Consider the following 13865-nt stretch of genomic DNA (forward strand, 5'->3'; position numbering starts at 1 on the left):
CACTGAGAGTACCTTTGGTCTCTGATGGTGATAACTCCCAGATGATGAAGGGCGGTATCGAATTGTGACTGATGGGAATTTTCTCCTAAAGAGCCGAGTGGTCCCATCGTTGTTTTCTTTCCTTACATTAGCAGTTTATGTTTGTTGTTTCTTTGAGGCACCATTAGGGTTTTACTTAGTTTCTTTTTGACTCCGTGCTACCCGTTTGTTGTAACGATATGTTATATTGTCCATTGCCAATTGAACTAACTCTCTAAATGCCTTTGTTAATTCTTTTAGTTTAACTAAGAGTTCTTTGCTTGACATTTTTTCAATGTCTGGATGTGGTGTGTAGCTGGCTAAAACCGGCCACGTGGCTCCTGGTCTACCTAGTGGACCTAGCCTGGTGATGTGATTTTGATGTTTTATGGTGCCTTTAAACCAGAGCAGGTGCTCTTGGTAATTTAGTGGGATTTCAACGTCCTCGAAAGGAATGTATTCATCCGGAGGTTCCTCTATTTTGTAATAGTGGAATTCGTGTGTTACAGCGTTTGCTGCTGGAAAGTTTATCCATGAATAGAATACCTCTGTCTGCCGATATTCATGGGCCTCTACCACGAATATGACTGTACCACCTCTTGGTGTTAGTCCATTTTCTATAAGTTTAATAGTTATAGTTTTTCTTATATTTTCCAGAATGATTATAGCATTCGGGTCATTCTGTTGGAGAGTTGTGTCATCTAACAACAGTGGAGACGCTAAAGCATCTCTTTCTCATGCCTTCCGGCATTTTACTGACTGAAAGGTTTTTGTTGCAGATCAAGTTTCAAGGAAACAAAGATTAGGTGCACAATATTTTGGAACACTGTATCCTTCAACGTTGACTGAACCAAAAACTATACATAGGAATCTCTTCCTACTAAGTTTGGTGGATTTTAACCTTTTACCCACTCCAGACGTCTTTTGGAGTTTTTACGGGAAAAAGGGGTCTGTGTGAAAAGCACGACTGAGATACTCTAATGTCTTGCGTTAGATTATCGCCTTACCAAACGTTGGGCGCCATGTAGTGTAGTTCCTATATTCCCAATAGGCTCTGCGCATTGGAATAATATAAACAGCAGTGTAGACGTAGGACTGAGGTTATCTAGGTCTCTACTGACTATATTAGACTTAATTAGTTTTGCCAGCTAGCTCAGAGGTCACTAGAAACTTTCTTGAATGTTTAGGAAAGAGTTAACTCTCCGGATTTAGACTAGAAGGGATTAGCTTCTGACAACCGCATAAACATGACAACTTTGCTCCCTCAGAATAAAGAGTGTGAAAACAATAGACGGTTATTTCACTCAGTCAATTGTGCATACTTAGTTTCACCAGAGTGCAGAGAAATAGAAAGATGGGCGTTTTCAATAAAAGGTGTCCTTTATTGAGCAGTCTTCTTTCTCATGCAAGAGAAATGAATTGCCACAATTGCAATACTTAACATGAAGTAAAGTGCGTACAGTAAAAGTAGTATTATGAAATAATGCTGTAAAAGCATTGATATGGTTTCTTAGCCAAATGATACTTTAAAATGGATTAAATATATACATACATAAAAACATTGACTAACATAATCAACTGGTGCTTCTAACTATGCCTACCCCGGTGTACCTGACCTAAGCCTAATACCTGGGAAGGAGTAAATAAGTAGCAGTTAAAGTTAAGTTGGTTTTTGCCAAGAATCTGAATCAAGAATTCTCTTAAGGGTTTAGTCAGCTCCGTACCTTGGTAATAGAATGTAGGAGGTCTGCTATCTCTCTCTCAGTACTCGATATCCCAGAAACCTGCAAGGGTGCCTGGAAACCCCGGAGCTGGAATTTTCTCAGCTGGAGAAAAAGACAGCGTCTTTCTCAGTGCGTCAAAAGGGAGTGGCAGCTTCTGTGGGCTCTCGCATCAGCTGGGCTTTCGGGCAACTAGATAGCCGCTCTGCTCCAAACCACCGTGTGTTTGCTTAAGGCAACGTTGGTATATTTATACCTGAAAGGTGCCGGGTTTGACGTAAGGTTGGACATAAGACGTCACTAAGAACTAACAGTTCTTTCTGGACTCCAGGAGTTCTTGTTCAAATCAAAACAAAAGCAGGGGGATTTCCCCGGCTGCTGGAGGCTTGGTTTGTTTAAAGAACACGTTGTACTTTCTAGGAGTCTAGGGGAGTAGCCTTGCCGTATTTGGACTGCATGGGCTATTACTAAGTATGGATATGATTCTTATGCCTTTATAAGGATATTATTTATTATAACCATATAAGGGCATAAATCGAGAATATCGAATTAGGGTCCTAGATAGAAACACAACAACACTACTGTCCTGAGAGGCCTGTGACTGCTCACTCTCGCTACCCTGAGTGTCAAATGTGATGGGGTTGTCAGCCACGGTCCGTGAGGTAACAGAGGTGGGGCTGTGTAAGGGGGTATTTTGAGGGATGATGCCAAGGGAAAATTATTAATTTAATTTTCCCTCAGCATCGTTCCTCGATGGCCCCACCACTGTTACCTGCACGGCCTGGAGCTGGGGGTTGTGCTTGACCCACTTTGCAGAGACCTATGGTTGAGATCCTCTACCCTCTGCCTTCCCCATGACTCCCCTAACAGGGTATCTCAAGCTGTAAGTCACATTGACCCCGGGCTCTGCCATGGGGGTTCTCAGTGGTACTATTGGGGCCATTCAATTAGTGGCACTCACTTTGAATATTCTGTTTCAGTCCCCAGCTAGTCATGCATCTTCCCTGTCCTGGAATGTTGAGGTGCATCTCTGTCCTTGGTGGAAAAGTATGTGAAGTTCTTTCGTGCCGGCAGCGACGACCGATGTCTCTATTGAGTGGGTTCTGTTTCATTCCGTATACTGTACGCCATGCATAACTCACTGGGCAGTGATGCCGCAATCTTTGCCCCAGCCCAGTCGATGGGGAGGGTACAATTCATGATAAGGGTGGTGATGAGCACAACCTTAAGCAAGCTGTGGCAATGCCAGCACCATTCAAGAGGAGGCTGTGATGGGATTGAGCTGCTCGTGGTCAAGGAGATCCTGACCCCAAGCTTGCATTCTTCTTGGGTCCAATCTCAAACCCGCACCCAAGCAAGCATCTACCCACCATCTGTGTCCCAGGGGTGAGCGCTCCGTGCAGATGCAGAAGTCTTCTGATGGTGCCAAACTTCTTCCAGCGCATGTCACTTCTTCCTTCCCTACTACCGATGGTATCCAAAACTTCTTCAGTTCTTCAGGTGCTTCTTTGTGTTAGACCGCGCAGCAGAACTGGAAGCTTGTTGAGTTCCAAGACACTCTGGACCTCAGTTGTTCACTAGGGAGATATTTCCGGTACCTCGGACCTCACCTGTAGTACAGCGGTAATGACCTTGTCTTGTATTACAGTGTGAGTTTAAAGTTGTCTGGCATCCTTTGCATCCCCTTTTCTTCTGGGATGTCTCTTTCCAATGCAAGGATATCTCCAGTGTGTCTCCACAGTAATCAGTCAGGTCACTCTTTCAAAGCAGGGTCAAGGTCACCCATCCTGGCAGATTGGTCGAATCTTCTCCATGCAAGGGGATTTGGCAGTAGCTACTCTAACTTTGGTGTTCTAAAGAATATCCCAGTTATTGCTTGTGTGTTGCCTCAGCTTCTTGTCAAGAAAGCTCTTCACAGGAAGTTTTATGAAGTTCAGAGACATTGAGCGTTCCTGCAGCTTAGTTATGATACTAGTTCTGAGCAGTTTCACCATTTTCAATTTTTCTAACAGATTCTAACATTCCATAGTCTTTGTCCTAAAGCCCACGTGATCAACCCAAATTTGTTAGAAAGAGTTTAGCCGCGGTGGGAGCGGATAGTATGGTTTTATGAGGAGAAAAATGAGGACTCCATGATGACCATAATAAATAGATTTCCTCCTGCAGGAGGTGATGTAAGAATAAAAGCAGGTGGCACCTTGTGCCGTGGTCCAGGAGGGACTGGCTTAAATATAATGCTCCTTGAGTGCAAAGTTCATCAAGCCAGAAAATACTGCTCAATATACTTATTTACGTTTGGCCACAAGGAGGATCTCAGTGCTAACAGGAGAGCGGCTGTAGGTACTCTACGGCAGGCTGTGGCAGTGTCATTACAAGTTCCTTGGTAGGAAGGATTAGAGACTCTTGTTGATAATACACATCTCCTTGGAAGGTAAATGACTCATTTGAGTCTTTAAGAACCTTAGGATCTAACTGAGAATGAGAGAGACGCACTTGCACAAATGTTTGTACAGCACCAGTTATTTGTTGAGTTGAATTAATTGCTTGAGCAAAGGTGATTGGATATCTTAGTGACAGCTCGTCACCAAGTGTGTTCTTGGACCAATGGACAGAACTAACGAAGAAAACGTACTGAGCAAAGCAGTGGGTTCTGTTCTCACTCCATAAATTACAGAGGCTCTCTGCGTTTCTATGATGGGTCTGAATCTCAAATGGTCTTGTATTCAGATTTTAGGGTGTCTGCATTATGTGTGGATGAGTTTCAATGTAAGACGTTTTATGAGCCTTTGCAGTTCAGCTCACAGTCTTTAAGTAGGTGAGAAAGGTAGCAGATCGGGACTTCAAGTGCGGCCTAATACTATGATTGCAAATCAATTATATCATTAGTCTAATCACTTCTATTATCTTTCTTAAACGTATCATTATCATCAGATTCAAGGGATCCATAATCAGATTTCTTATTTTAATCATCACTGAAGTGGACTCTCTCTAGTGTGTTGAGGATATAAAGTAATGAAAGGACAAGGCCGTCCTCCTGCCTGGAAATACTTCAGGCAGGAGGACCGCCAGAACTATTTCAAGCATCTCCCCCCTCCGTAAAATATACTTTTCATCCAAGACTAGATGCTCCATCCATCAAAGGTAAAACAGTCATTCATTTTATGTAGGTCCTTTGCACTACCACTAATATGATCAATCAGTTCCAGTGCACTCAGTGAGAGGGAGGTTTGGGTGGGCAGTGCAAAGCTCAGTGGGGTGCTTTGGGGATGGACTGTACGCAGCTCAGACCTGGTCTGTGTGGGTGAGCAGTGCAGACCTCAGTGAGCAGATTGACTGAGGAACTGAGGGCTTGAGCCGCGCACAGCTCAGTGGGTGCTGTATGGATGACCATCACAGAGCTCAGTGGGGGAGGTGTTGTGGGTGAATAGTACAGAGCTAAGCGGGGAGTTGTGTGTGGGCAATTAGCAACTCTATGCAGCAGGTGCAGTGTGGGCGATGCACAGACTAGAGAGGGTCTGTAGGTGTGCAGTGCACACATCAGGGGAAGGCTGCACCCATGGGCAGCGCCCAGCTCAGTGGAGGGATAAGTGGGTCAGTAGTACACACCTTAGTGGGGGGTCTGTGTGCTTGGGTATTATACAATGTTGGTGGGAGTGGAGAACTAAGACAGTAGAAGGGAAGGCAGCAAGAGTGTGCAGCTACAAAAACACAGTTTTCATGCTTAGCTTTAGCTTCGCACTGCCTGTGCCCCTAAATATGGTACCAGCCCTAGTTTTGTTGGTTTCTCTCAGACCGCCTTGCGACCCCCCCCGCCTGTACTCTACATATGGGGGTGCTCATTGAAATCTTCCCAGAATCTAACCATCATTTTGTTGATCCGACAGAACAAGGTGAGAGCTGAGAAGCAGAAAATTGAGTCTGAGATTGAAAAGCTGCACCAGCTCCTGAGAGACAAAGAGCAGACGCTGAACCAGAGACTGGAGGAGATGGAGAAGAGGATTACTGCTGTAGAAAATGCAAATATCTCCAAACTGTCCAATCAAATCACTTCTCTTAATGCTCTGATAACAGATCTGGAAAAGAAATGTGAGGGATCAGCGCTGGACCTCCTGAAGGTGAGACACCGCTTGGTAAAAACAAGACAGTGCAGAAGAGATACATTCACACGGTGTGTGAGGCGTTGAATGTTAGTGGAGAACATGTATGATCAACAGACAGGGTTTATTTACATTGGCCTCCTGTATTCTGACAACCCAACTAAATATACAGACAAGTTTAACGGCAAATCCTTCTGCATCGACAGCCAACGCAATGTACAGACTGATTCAGTACAGAGGAGCCTACTTGTATACGGACAGCCCAACATGGTATAAAGAACAGCTGTACTACGTCAAACGATCCCATTCAGAATATCAAACTGTGCTGTGTCACGTGACCTCATTCAGAATATCACACTGTGCTGTGTCACATGACCTCATTCAGAATATCACACTGTGCTGTGTCGCGTGACCTCATTGTGGTTATAGATTATTGCTAAAAATCTCCTATGGAGGTCAACAATGAACACCCTTAAAACAGTGCAAAATATAAATACATTTAAATGTTATACTAAAATATCATAATAACACATTTGATAAATTACTAATAATGCTATTATCGATGGAATTTTCAAATAAATAGAGTGAGCACTGGTTACTTTCATTGACTGGTTGAGACTCTACATATAATTACTGCAGTGTGTGCAGTTTTGGTCAGTCCCGCTAGCACTGTCCCATCTCCCCTTATTTACATTTACCGACAAACCATGGTTGTATAGATGAAGAAAGAAGGTTTTCGTAGAACGGTCACATTGTGAAATATGGCTGCATACTTTGGTTTCATGCTTTTTAATCAGGGTCAGTGCTGTTTATCCAAACTGTAATTAGGCTCCGGTTCCCGAGGTCTTAAATGTATTTATTTATATTATTTACAGAGCGCACTGTGACCGGACTGGTAGTCTGGACTGTAGCAGCAATTGCATACATGGGGGAAAAAAGAACCTGCAGCCTGATTCATGAAGTGAAATTGCGCCCGCAATCGCTGCGAAAACGCAAATGCGGGCGCAATTTCCGTAATCGGCATTCAACAAGAAAATAGCGAATTCGCAAACACATATTTGCGAATTCGCTAATATAATCGCAGAATCCCTGCCGCTGAGCATTAGCAATTCGGAAATAGCGACACACCACGGAATCTGCGAAAATAATAGCGAATTCGCAAAAAAAATCGCTATCGGCATTCAAGAAAATTCGCAATTAGCGAAAAACCCAAAAATCGCTATTTGCACCTCGCAAAATAAGGACAACTCAAAGCAGGTGGTAACCATGAAAGCCATTGAAAAAAAAATTCAAAAAACCGTTGTCCTATCACCAACAGGTACTGGCCTGACCAATCACACATAAGGACCATCAGCAGCAGCAGCATTAGGAGTCCCACAATGCCAGGAATGTACATGGTGGTGAGGCGTCACAGGCTACAGCGATTAGCACGGAGGAGACGCAGGATCCAGGACAGGATATTCCGCCAGCGGGTCACCTTGCTGGGCCAAACCAGAGAGCAGATATATGCTAAATACAGGCTGAATGGGGAAATGATAATGCAGCTAATACAGGACCTTGACCCCCTGATGCAGCACCCAACAAACCATACCAATGCGGTGCCTACACATGTGCAGGTATTGTGTAGCCTGCACCTCCTGGCCTCCGGAAGCTTCCAGGGGGTAGTAGCGGCTGCTGGGGGAATATCCCAGCCCACCATGTCACGCTGCCTCAACAGTTTTGTTGACGCCATGCTACACCGTCACATCAAATTCCCCGCCAGCCAACAGGAATTGGACATGACAAAGCTACAATTCTACAATGTAGCCCATTTTCCACATGTGCTCGGATGTATAGACTGTACCCACGTCGCCATCTGCCCACCAGCTGGCATGGAGTATATGTTCCGCAATAGAAAGTGCTACCACTCCCTCAACATCCAGATGGTCTGCAATGCCAAGACATACATCACTGACATCGTCTCACGGTACCCAGGGAGTACCCATGACTCCTTCATTTTCCGGCACAGCGGACTCCACACACGACTGGTCAGGGGAGAGTTTGGGGAAGGACACCTACTTGGTAAGTACACTTTGATTGAAATGTCACATTGCAAAGATGTAACAGCGCAGCACAGGCAATCACCATCTGCTCCTCTCATTCAGGTGACAGTGGCTACGCCCTCCGTGAATACCTCCTGACCCCATACCTCAACCCTGCTACACCCCAGCAACGGCGCTACAATATTGCTCACATACGGACAAGGAATTGCATAGAAAGGACATTTGGCCTGCTCAAGAGCAGGTTCCGCATACTGCACAAGACAGGTGGGGCCATGTATTACAGTCCTGCAAAGTGCTGCCGCATAGTGGCTGTCTGCGCAATACTACATAACATTGCAACCAAGCGCCGGATACCTGTTGACATCTCTGGCAGTGAACAACCGGCCACCTGCACATGCGCGCCATGCACAAGGGGAGAACCCAGCAGAAGGGCACAGACGTCGCAACCACATCACAGTGAACAGTTTCTAGTACAACCACTGCCATCACCCCACAAATCAACAATGCATGCAAAATGTAATGATGACACAACGCTAATGTGTTTTGGAAAATAAATGTATTTGTTAAATGCACAAAATGATATATGAGGGTCTGTGCCAAAGTTCAAAATAAAAGTACGTGTTCAATTCACAAAATGAAATATAAGGGTCTGTGCCAAAGTTCAACATAAAAGTACGTGTTCTATTCACAAAATGAAATATAAGGGTCTGTGCCAAAGTTCAACATAAAAGTACGTGTTCTATTCACAAAATTAAATATAAGGGTCTGTGCCAAATTAGTCCCACAAACAGTATTACGCCATACTGCTGTGCATGGCAGGCTTGGCCTCAGCCTGTGCCAGTGGTGATTACAGTTCTCTAGGTGTGCCTAGAGCGTGTTCCTCCATAACGCCTCTGAGGGGCTTCCTCCTCCGGGGCGTCAGGCAATGGGGGGGTCCTGGTGCTGCGGGTGGGTAGTGGGGCCTGTGAGGCTGATTGTGAGCTCAGGCTGGACGCCCCCTCACTCGCATCATCACCCCCCACAACAGATGGAATAGGTGGAGGGTGAAGAGCCACGACAGCCGTGGTGAGGGTCTCCAGCACCCTCGTCATGTCCACACTGCACTGGATGACAGTGTGCTGCTGTGTCAGACAGCGCCGCGCCAATAGGGATGTGGCATTTGCCAACACATAGCTTGCCCTGCTGTAGGTGCCAAGCTGGGTCAACAGTTGGCGGTGGTGCCGGCGTTGCCTACCGCACATTCTATTCATGGCACGGGTGTTGGCCTCCACGGCTGCAGCAATGCGGGCCATTCCATCGCCCACACCGGCCAGGTCGGCCCTCATGCCTTTAATGTGGGTAGCAACACATGCCACGTTGCGGCCAATGTTGTGTAGTTGGAGCTGAATTGCTCCCTGCTGCCGTGCCTGGCGCTGGTGTATGCGCAGCATCCGTCTCTCGATGCTGAGCCGCGCCAGTCCATCACCATTGGCCCGCCTGGTAGCAGCTGCGGAGCGCTGGCGTGACCTGCCACGCCTGCCCTGCTGGCCTGATTGTGAGGCTGGGGGCTGAGTGGACAGTGGCGCAGCCCCGGATGTTGAGGCGCCAGCTGCTGGGGGTAAGGCCACCGGTGTTGCAGGTGTGCTCGTCGCAGGGGGTGTGCCTGCTGGTGTGGCAGTAGCAGTCGCTGCAGGGGCCACAGGAGTGACTGACCTGGCTGCAGCTCTGGGAGGAGCAGCGGTGGCAGGGGGCACACTGGGGGCTGCCATGGCAGCGGATGAGGGCGCTGCAGCAGTTGCAGGTGGGACGCTGCTGGTGGTAGTTGCTGGTGGGGCAGTTGCAGCGGAAGGGGCTGGTGCCTAGGTAGGTGTTGGCACCTCCACCTCCAGGACGCTGTCGTCGATCACCAGCCTGCCACTGTCACTGGTATCGCCACCTGTGGGGGTAAGTGGAGGACCATTAGTTGTATGCATCTGGCAGACGTGCAGTTGCTACATGCATGCTGGGTGACATTCCCTGAATGGCAGTGGCTTTGTGTGCATTGGGACCTGACTGGCTGCATTGTGGTACTACAACATTGTGGCCAGACTACATCTCCCACAATGCTTCAGGACATTCCTTGATGTGCAACTATGACATGCCTATGGGACATTGGGGGAGCCTATTTGGTCATGGACATCCATAGGGGGCAGGGTCGCAGTCGCATGCCACTTACCTTGGGTGTCTTGTGTGGGGCCGGATGAGTCCAGTGCAGTGAAACCCACACAGGCCTCCCTCTCCAGGGTGTTTTCAACCTGGTCCTCCAGGGCGATGTTCGGTGGTACCGTCGGACCTCCTCCTCCTGTGCCCGAGGACTCCCCAAGGCGCGCCGCCACCTTCTCCTTGGCACGGCCTCGGAGGTCGTACCACCGCTTTTTAAGTTCTTCCAGGGACCTGGCCGCCACTCCCACCGAGTTTACTGCTGAGGCTATCCCCTGCCATATGCGCCTCTTCTCCATTTCTGGGACCCTCCTGGAATTGGCACCGAACAGTTGGTCGTGGTTAGCCACAACACCCTCGATAAGGTGCTCCAGCTCCTGCTCGGAGAATTTGAGCTTTCGCTTTCTCCCAGACGAGCTGCTGGTCCCAGGTGCAGCTTCCTCAGCCATGGTATGGGTTGTGGCTCTGTGGATCACTCTACTAGCCAAGATGTGCAGCAGCTCTCCTATGTGCTCCCTGTCTCTGTGCCTCAATGTGCAAAATGGTGCTGGGAACCGGCAGCTTCCTGGTTGTGATGTCATCACTGGGCTCGAAATGCGACTTCCCATTTTCCCGATCTCGCGAGTTTGCGATCTCGCAAATAGCGATATCGCTAATAGCGATATCGCTATTTGCGAGATCGCAGTCCAGCCGCGGGTAGGCCGAAATTGCGATTAATCTGCGATTAATCGCAATTTCAATCGGATCGCTATCGGATTTTGCGATCGCGTGCGAATCGCTTTTTTTTATCGCAATTCTTCATGAATTCAGATTTGCGATTTCTGAATAGCGATTCGCTATTTTTCGCTATTTCAGAATCGCAAATGCCGATTTTCATGAATATGGCGGCAAGACAGTGCAGTGTTCCAGACATCCATTTTTTAGGAAACAGCCAGGTCTTCAAGGCTTTCCTGAATTTCCACAAATCTGTCGAGGCCTCAATTCAGACGGTATCCTATTCCAACTCTAGGCAGCCTTCACTGGGAAGGCGCAACCCCTTGTCGAACCAAGAGAACTTGTGTTCCTTAATACAATTAGCGGTTGCAGACCGTAGCGCCCTCCCCAGAGGATATATTTTCAGTCTACGCTGCAGCGATGTAGGGCCCTTATTCTAGGGAGACCGGCTGGCATGGGTGTAAATTCAGGATGGTGAGAGTAAAAATTCAGGGCAAAGGGTCAAAATTCAGGACACAAATTCAGGACAGAGGGTTAAAATTCAGGACAAATATTCGAGACAAAGGGCAAGTTTCACAGACACTACAAATTAGGTTGTGCAATAGTATGTAAGTAAATAGACAACAAACATAAGTACAAGTCAAAATAAGTTTATACTAGGTTAAAAAAGTAGGACCGCACACCAGGCAAAATTTGTCCACGGGAAAGGAGTTGGCCTAACTGCTAGGGTGGTCGACCTCGAATCTGGGGAACTGGGTTTGAGTCTTGGCAATGACGCTGAACATCCTGTGATTCTGGCCAAATCACTTAATATCCCTATGCCTAACAAAAATGAATGTGTGTCCTCATGTAACGTAACTGATGCTATGTAAAGCGTTCTGATACCCGATTCGGGTCAAGTTTGCGCTATATAAAACTCTGTAAAAAAAAAGTAACAGGATTTTTACTCCAGTAATATTAGTTTTAGTGCTAGTGTTTGGAATGATACTTTTTCTCTGAACTAGCACACTTCAAAGTTCTTTGTTTTTAAGAGCTAAGTGGTAGAAGTCTTAAAGGCTCTGTCTAACCAGACCCAGTGTTAAGTTGGAAACACACATGCATTAGAGTAAAATATATTAGGGTAAAATATATAAGGTGCACTTACAATAGGCATGACATACCCTATAAGTCCGTAGTAGATAATAGGGTAGGGGGATTAAATCTACCCTATAAGTCCCTAGTATATAATAGGGCCTTTAGTTTAGAGGTCAGCAGGCCTTTCTGTACTTGCCTGTGTGCACTGCTGAAGCCTGAGGTCATTTTAAAAGCAGCCCTTTGCTTACAGCTTACATCCTCTGTTTTCACATGTCCTTTACCAGTACAACTGCAACAAGATTGTCAACTACTCCACTTTTCTATTATGTTTTAACTGCAAAGTTTGGGATTTTTGCGAACACCAATCCACATGGTAAAGGTATAAGCAAACATGTGTCACTAGCAGAAATTAGTCAAGAGACACAGCCTGACATTAGTCCTCTGAACACATAGCAGTTGTGACAAGATGAAAACAAAAGGAAGGGTCTGCGTCCTGGGTTCCTGCTGACGATGACAACACTGATTCTATGGGGGAAAAATCTCTCTCTAAAGCTTTGTGCTGGAGCCTCATTCCTTAACAAGCCACAGAGAAGTTTACACAAGTCCTACACACTCAGGCCTGTGCTAGCAGAGCGAGCTATCCAATGTATTAGCTGGGTCGTAAAGGGTAGGAAAGCTAGCCTTTGTGTTAAATAGATAAGACAGGCTGAAAAATATGACAGCAAAACACAGTCTTGGCATCAAAACAACATGGCAACGGCAAGAATGCTGCTGTCAGTTTGGGGCTGTGTTGAAGGGGGGAGCGACTGAGCTACCTTTATTTGTAAAAAAACATACTGATATCTCAATGCTTAGGCAGATTTGAAATAGTTCAAAAGTACTGTTGTACTTTTCATAACACTTGCCACCCCCCAAAAAAACACCCCACAAACATCCACCTTTCAGGCTCCTTTGACCCCCCATCTACTGCTCAGTGCAGCCCCATATTGACATCAAGTCCACAATAAAAAATATTGTGTGAAGCTAAGCAATGAAGTTTGAAGGGAAATCACAGCGGTGAAGGTGAGGTCTACGAACAGCAGGAAGCAAAGACATCCTTAGATATAAGTAGGTAAAGTTCGGCACAAGAGGCAGTACTACGCAAAGGAAGAGCATGCTCTCCCGCAATAAGTCTTTGAGATCCAAAAATGCAACTTTCTGAAAGTTTAGCAATCCAAAAATGACCCCCGCTTGTTTTACACCTCAGCACAGAACAGGATATGTATGTTGGGTGTAAGGCTAATAAATTAAGGAATGCAGCGGTAAAGCTTGGTTGAAAGTGGCATCTTGATATGTAATGTGCTGTATCGTTTAATAACGGTTATGGTGCAATTATGGCTTTTATCCAATACAATAATGCCCTATTTAAAACGCATATCATTTACATGATTATGTTTATTGTGTCCTCGAATATCCATTGGCGCGGAGACGAGAGTGAGGCATAGTTTGAAGAGCGATCACAGCGGTTCAAACTATGCCCTGCCAGGATGCCAGCTTTTCAGCGATAGAGCAAGCTCTGCACTTGCGCTGATAACCTTTAGTTTGTCTCAACAGATTGGTTTTGGTGGAGGGAGGAGGGGAGACACAAAAAATATTTATTAGCAACAACATTAGTGACCTGCTGATGAATTATAATATTGAGAACACACATCGCTACCCTGGGCTGAACTTGAATTTGTATCAGCCTGCCTCTTTCAGTGACCTCACCAAATAGGGAATGCAAGTGGTGAAATTGATGATAAATTCAAAGGTGTTGTTAGGGGCTCCCAAAATTTGTTTGGCCCATGACCCCCCAAATCCTTAAGATGTGACATGGAATTGCACATGAAATGAAATGGTACAACATGGCATATCAAAATAAAAATCATCTCAACTGAACGTAAATTAACTCAACCTATAAAATGAATTAAACCACACCAAACACAATGTGCAACGTGTCAACTCAACCAAAAATAGCTCCACATACTCAGCCTAAAGTAATG

General features: G+C 46.1%; 1 protein-coding gene across 2 annotated transcripts in view; it reads left to right on the plus strand.

Moving 5' to 3' along the window:
* LOC147672903 (E3 ubiquitin-protein ligase TRIM39-like) overlaps nucleotides 1-13865 on the plus strand; it is a 222392-nt gene that overhangs the window by 172173 nt on the left and 36354 nt on the right. Inside the window, exon 3 of one of the 2 annotated variants that reach the window (XM_086947932.1) lies at nucleotides 5624-5854. The exons of the other annotated variant lie outside the window; for it this stretch is intronic. Within the exon in view, the coding sequence (XP_086804058.1) occupies nucleotides 5624-5854 (231 nt within the window). The remainder of the gene's footprint in view (nucleotides 1-5623; nucleotides 5855-13865) is intronic. 2 annotated transcript variants of the gene reach the window in all.

The sequence above is a fragment of the Lissotriton vulgaris genome, unplaced genomic scaffold, assembly GCF_964263255.1.
Source record: "Lissotriton vulgaris unplaced genomic scaffold, aLisVul1.2 SCAFFOLD_1555, whole genome shotgun sequence".
NCBI lineage: Eukaryota > Metazoa > Chordata > Amphibia > Caudata > Salamandridae > Lissotriton > Lissotriton vulgaris.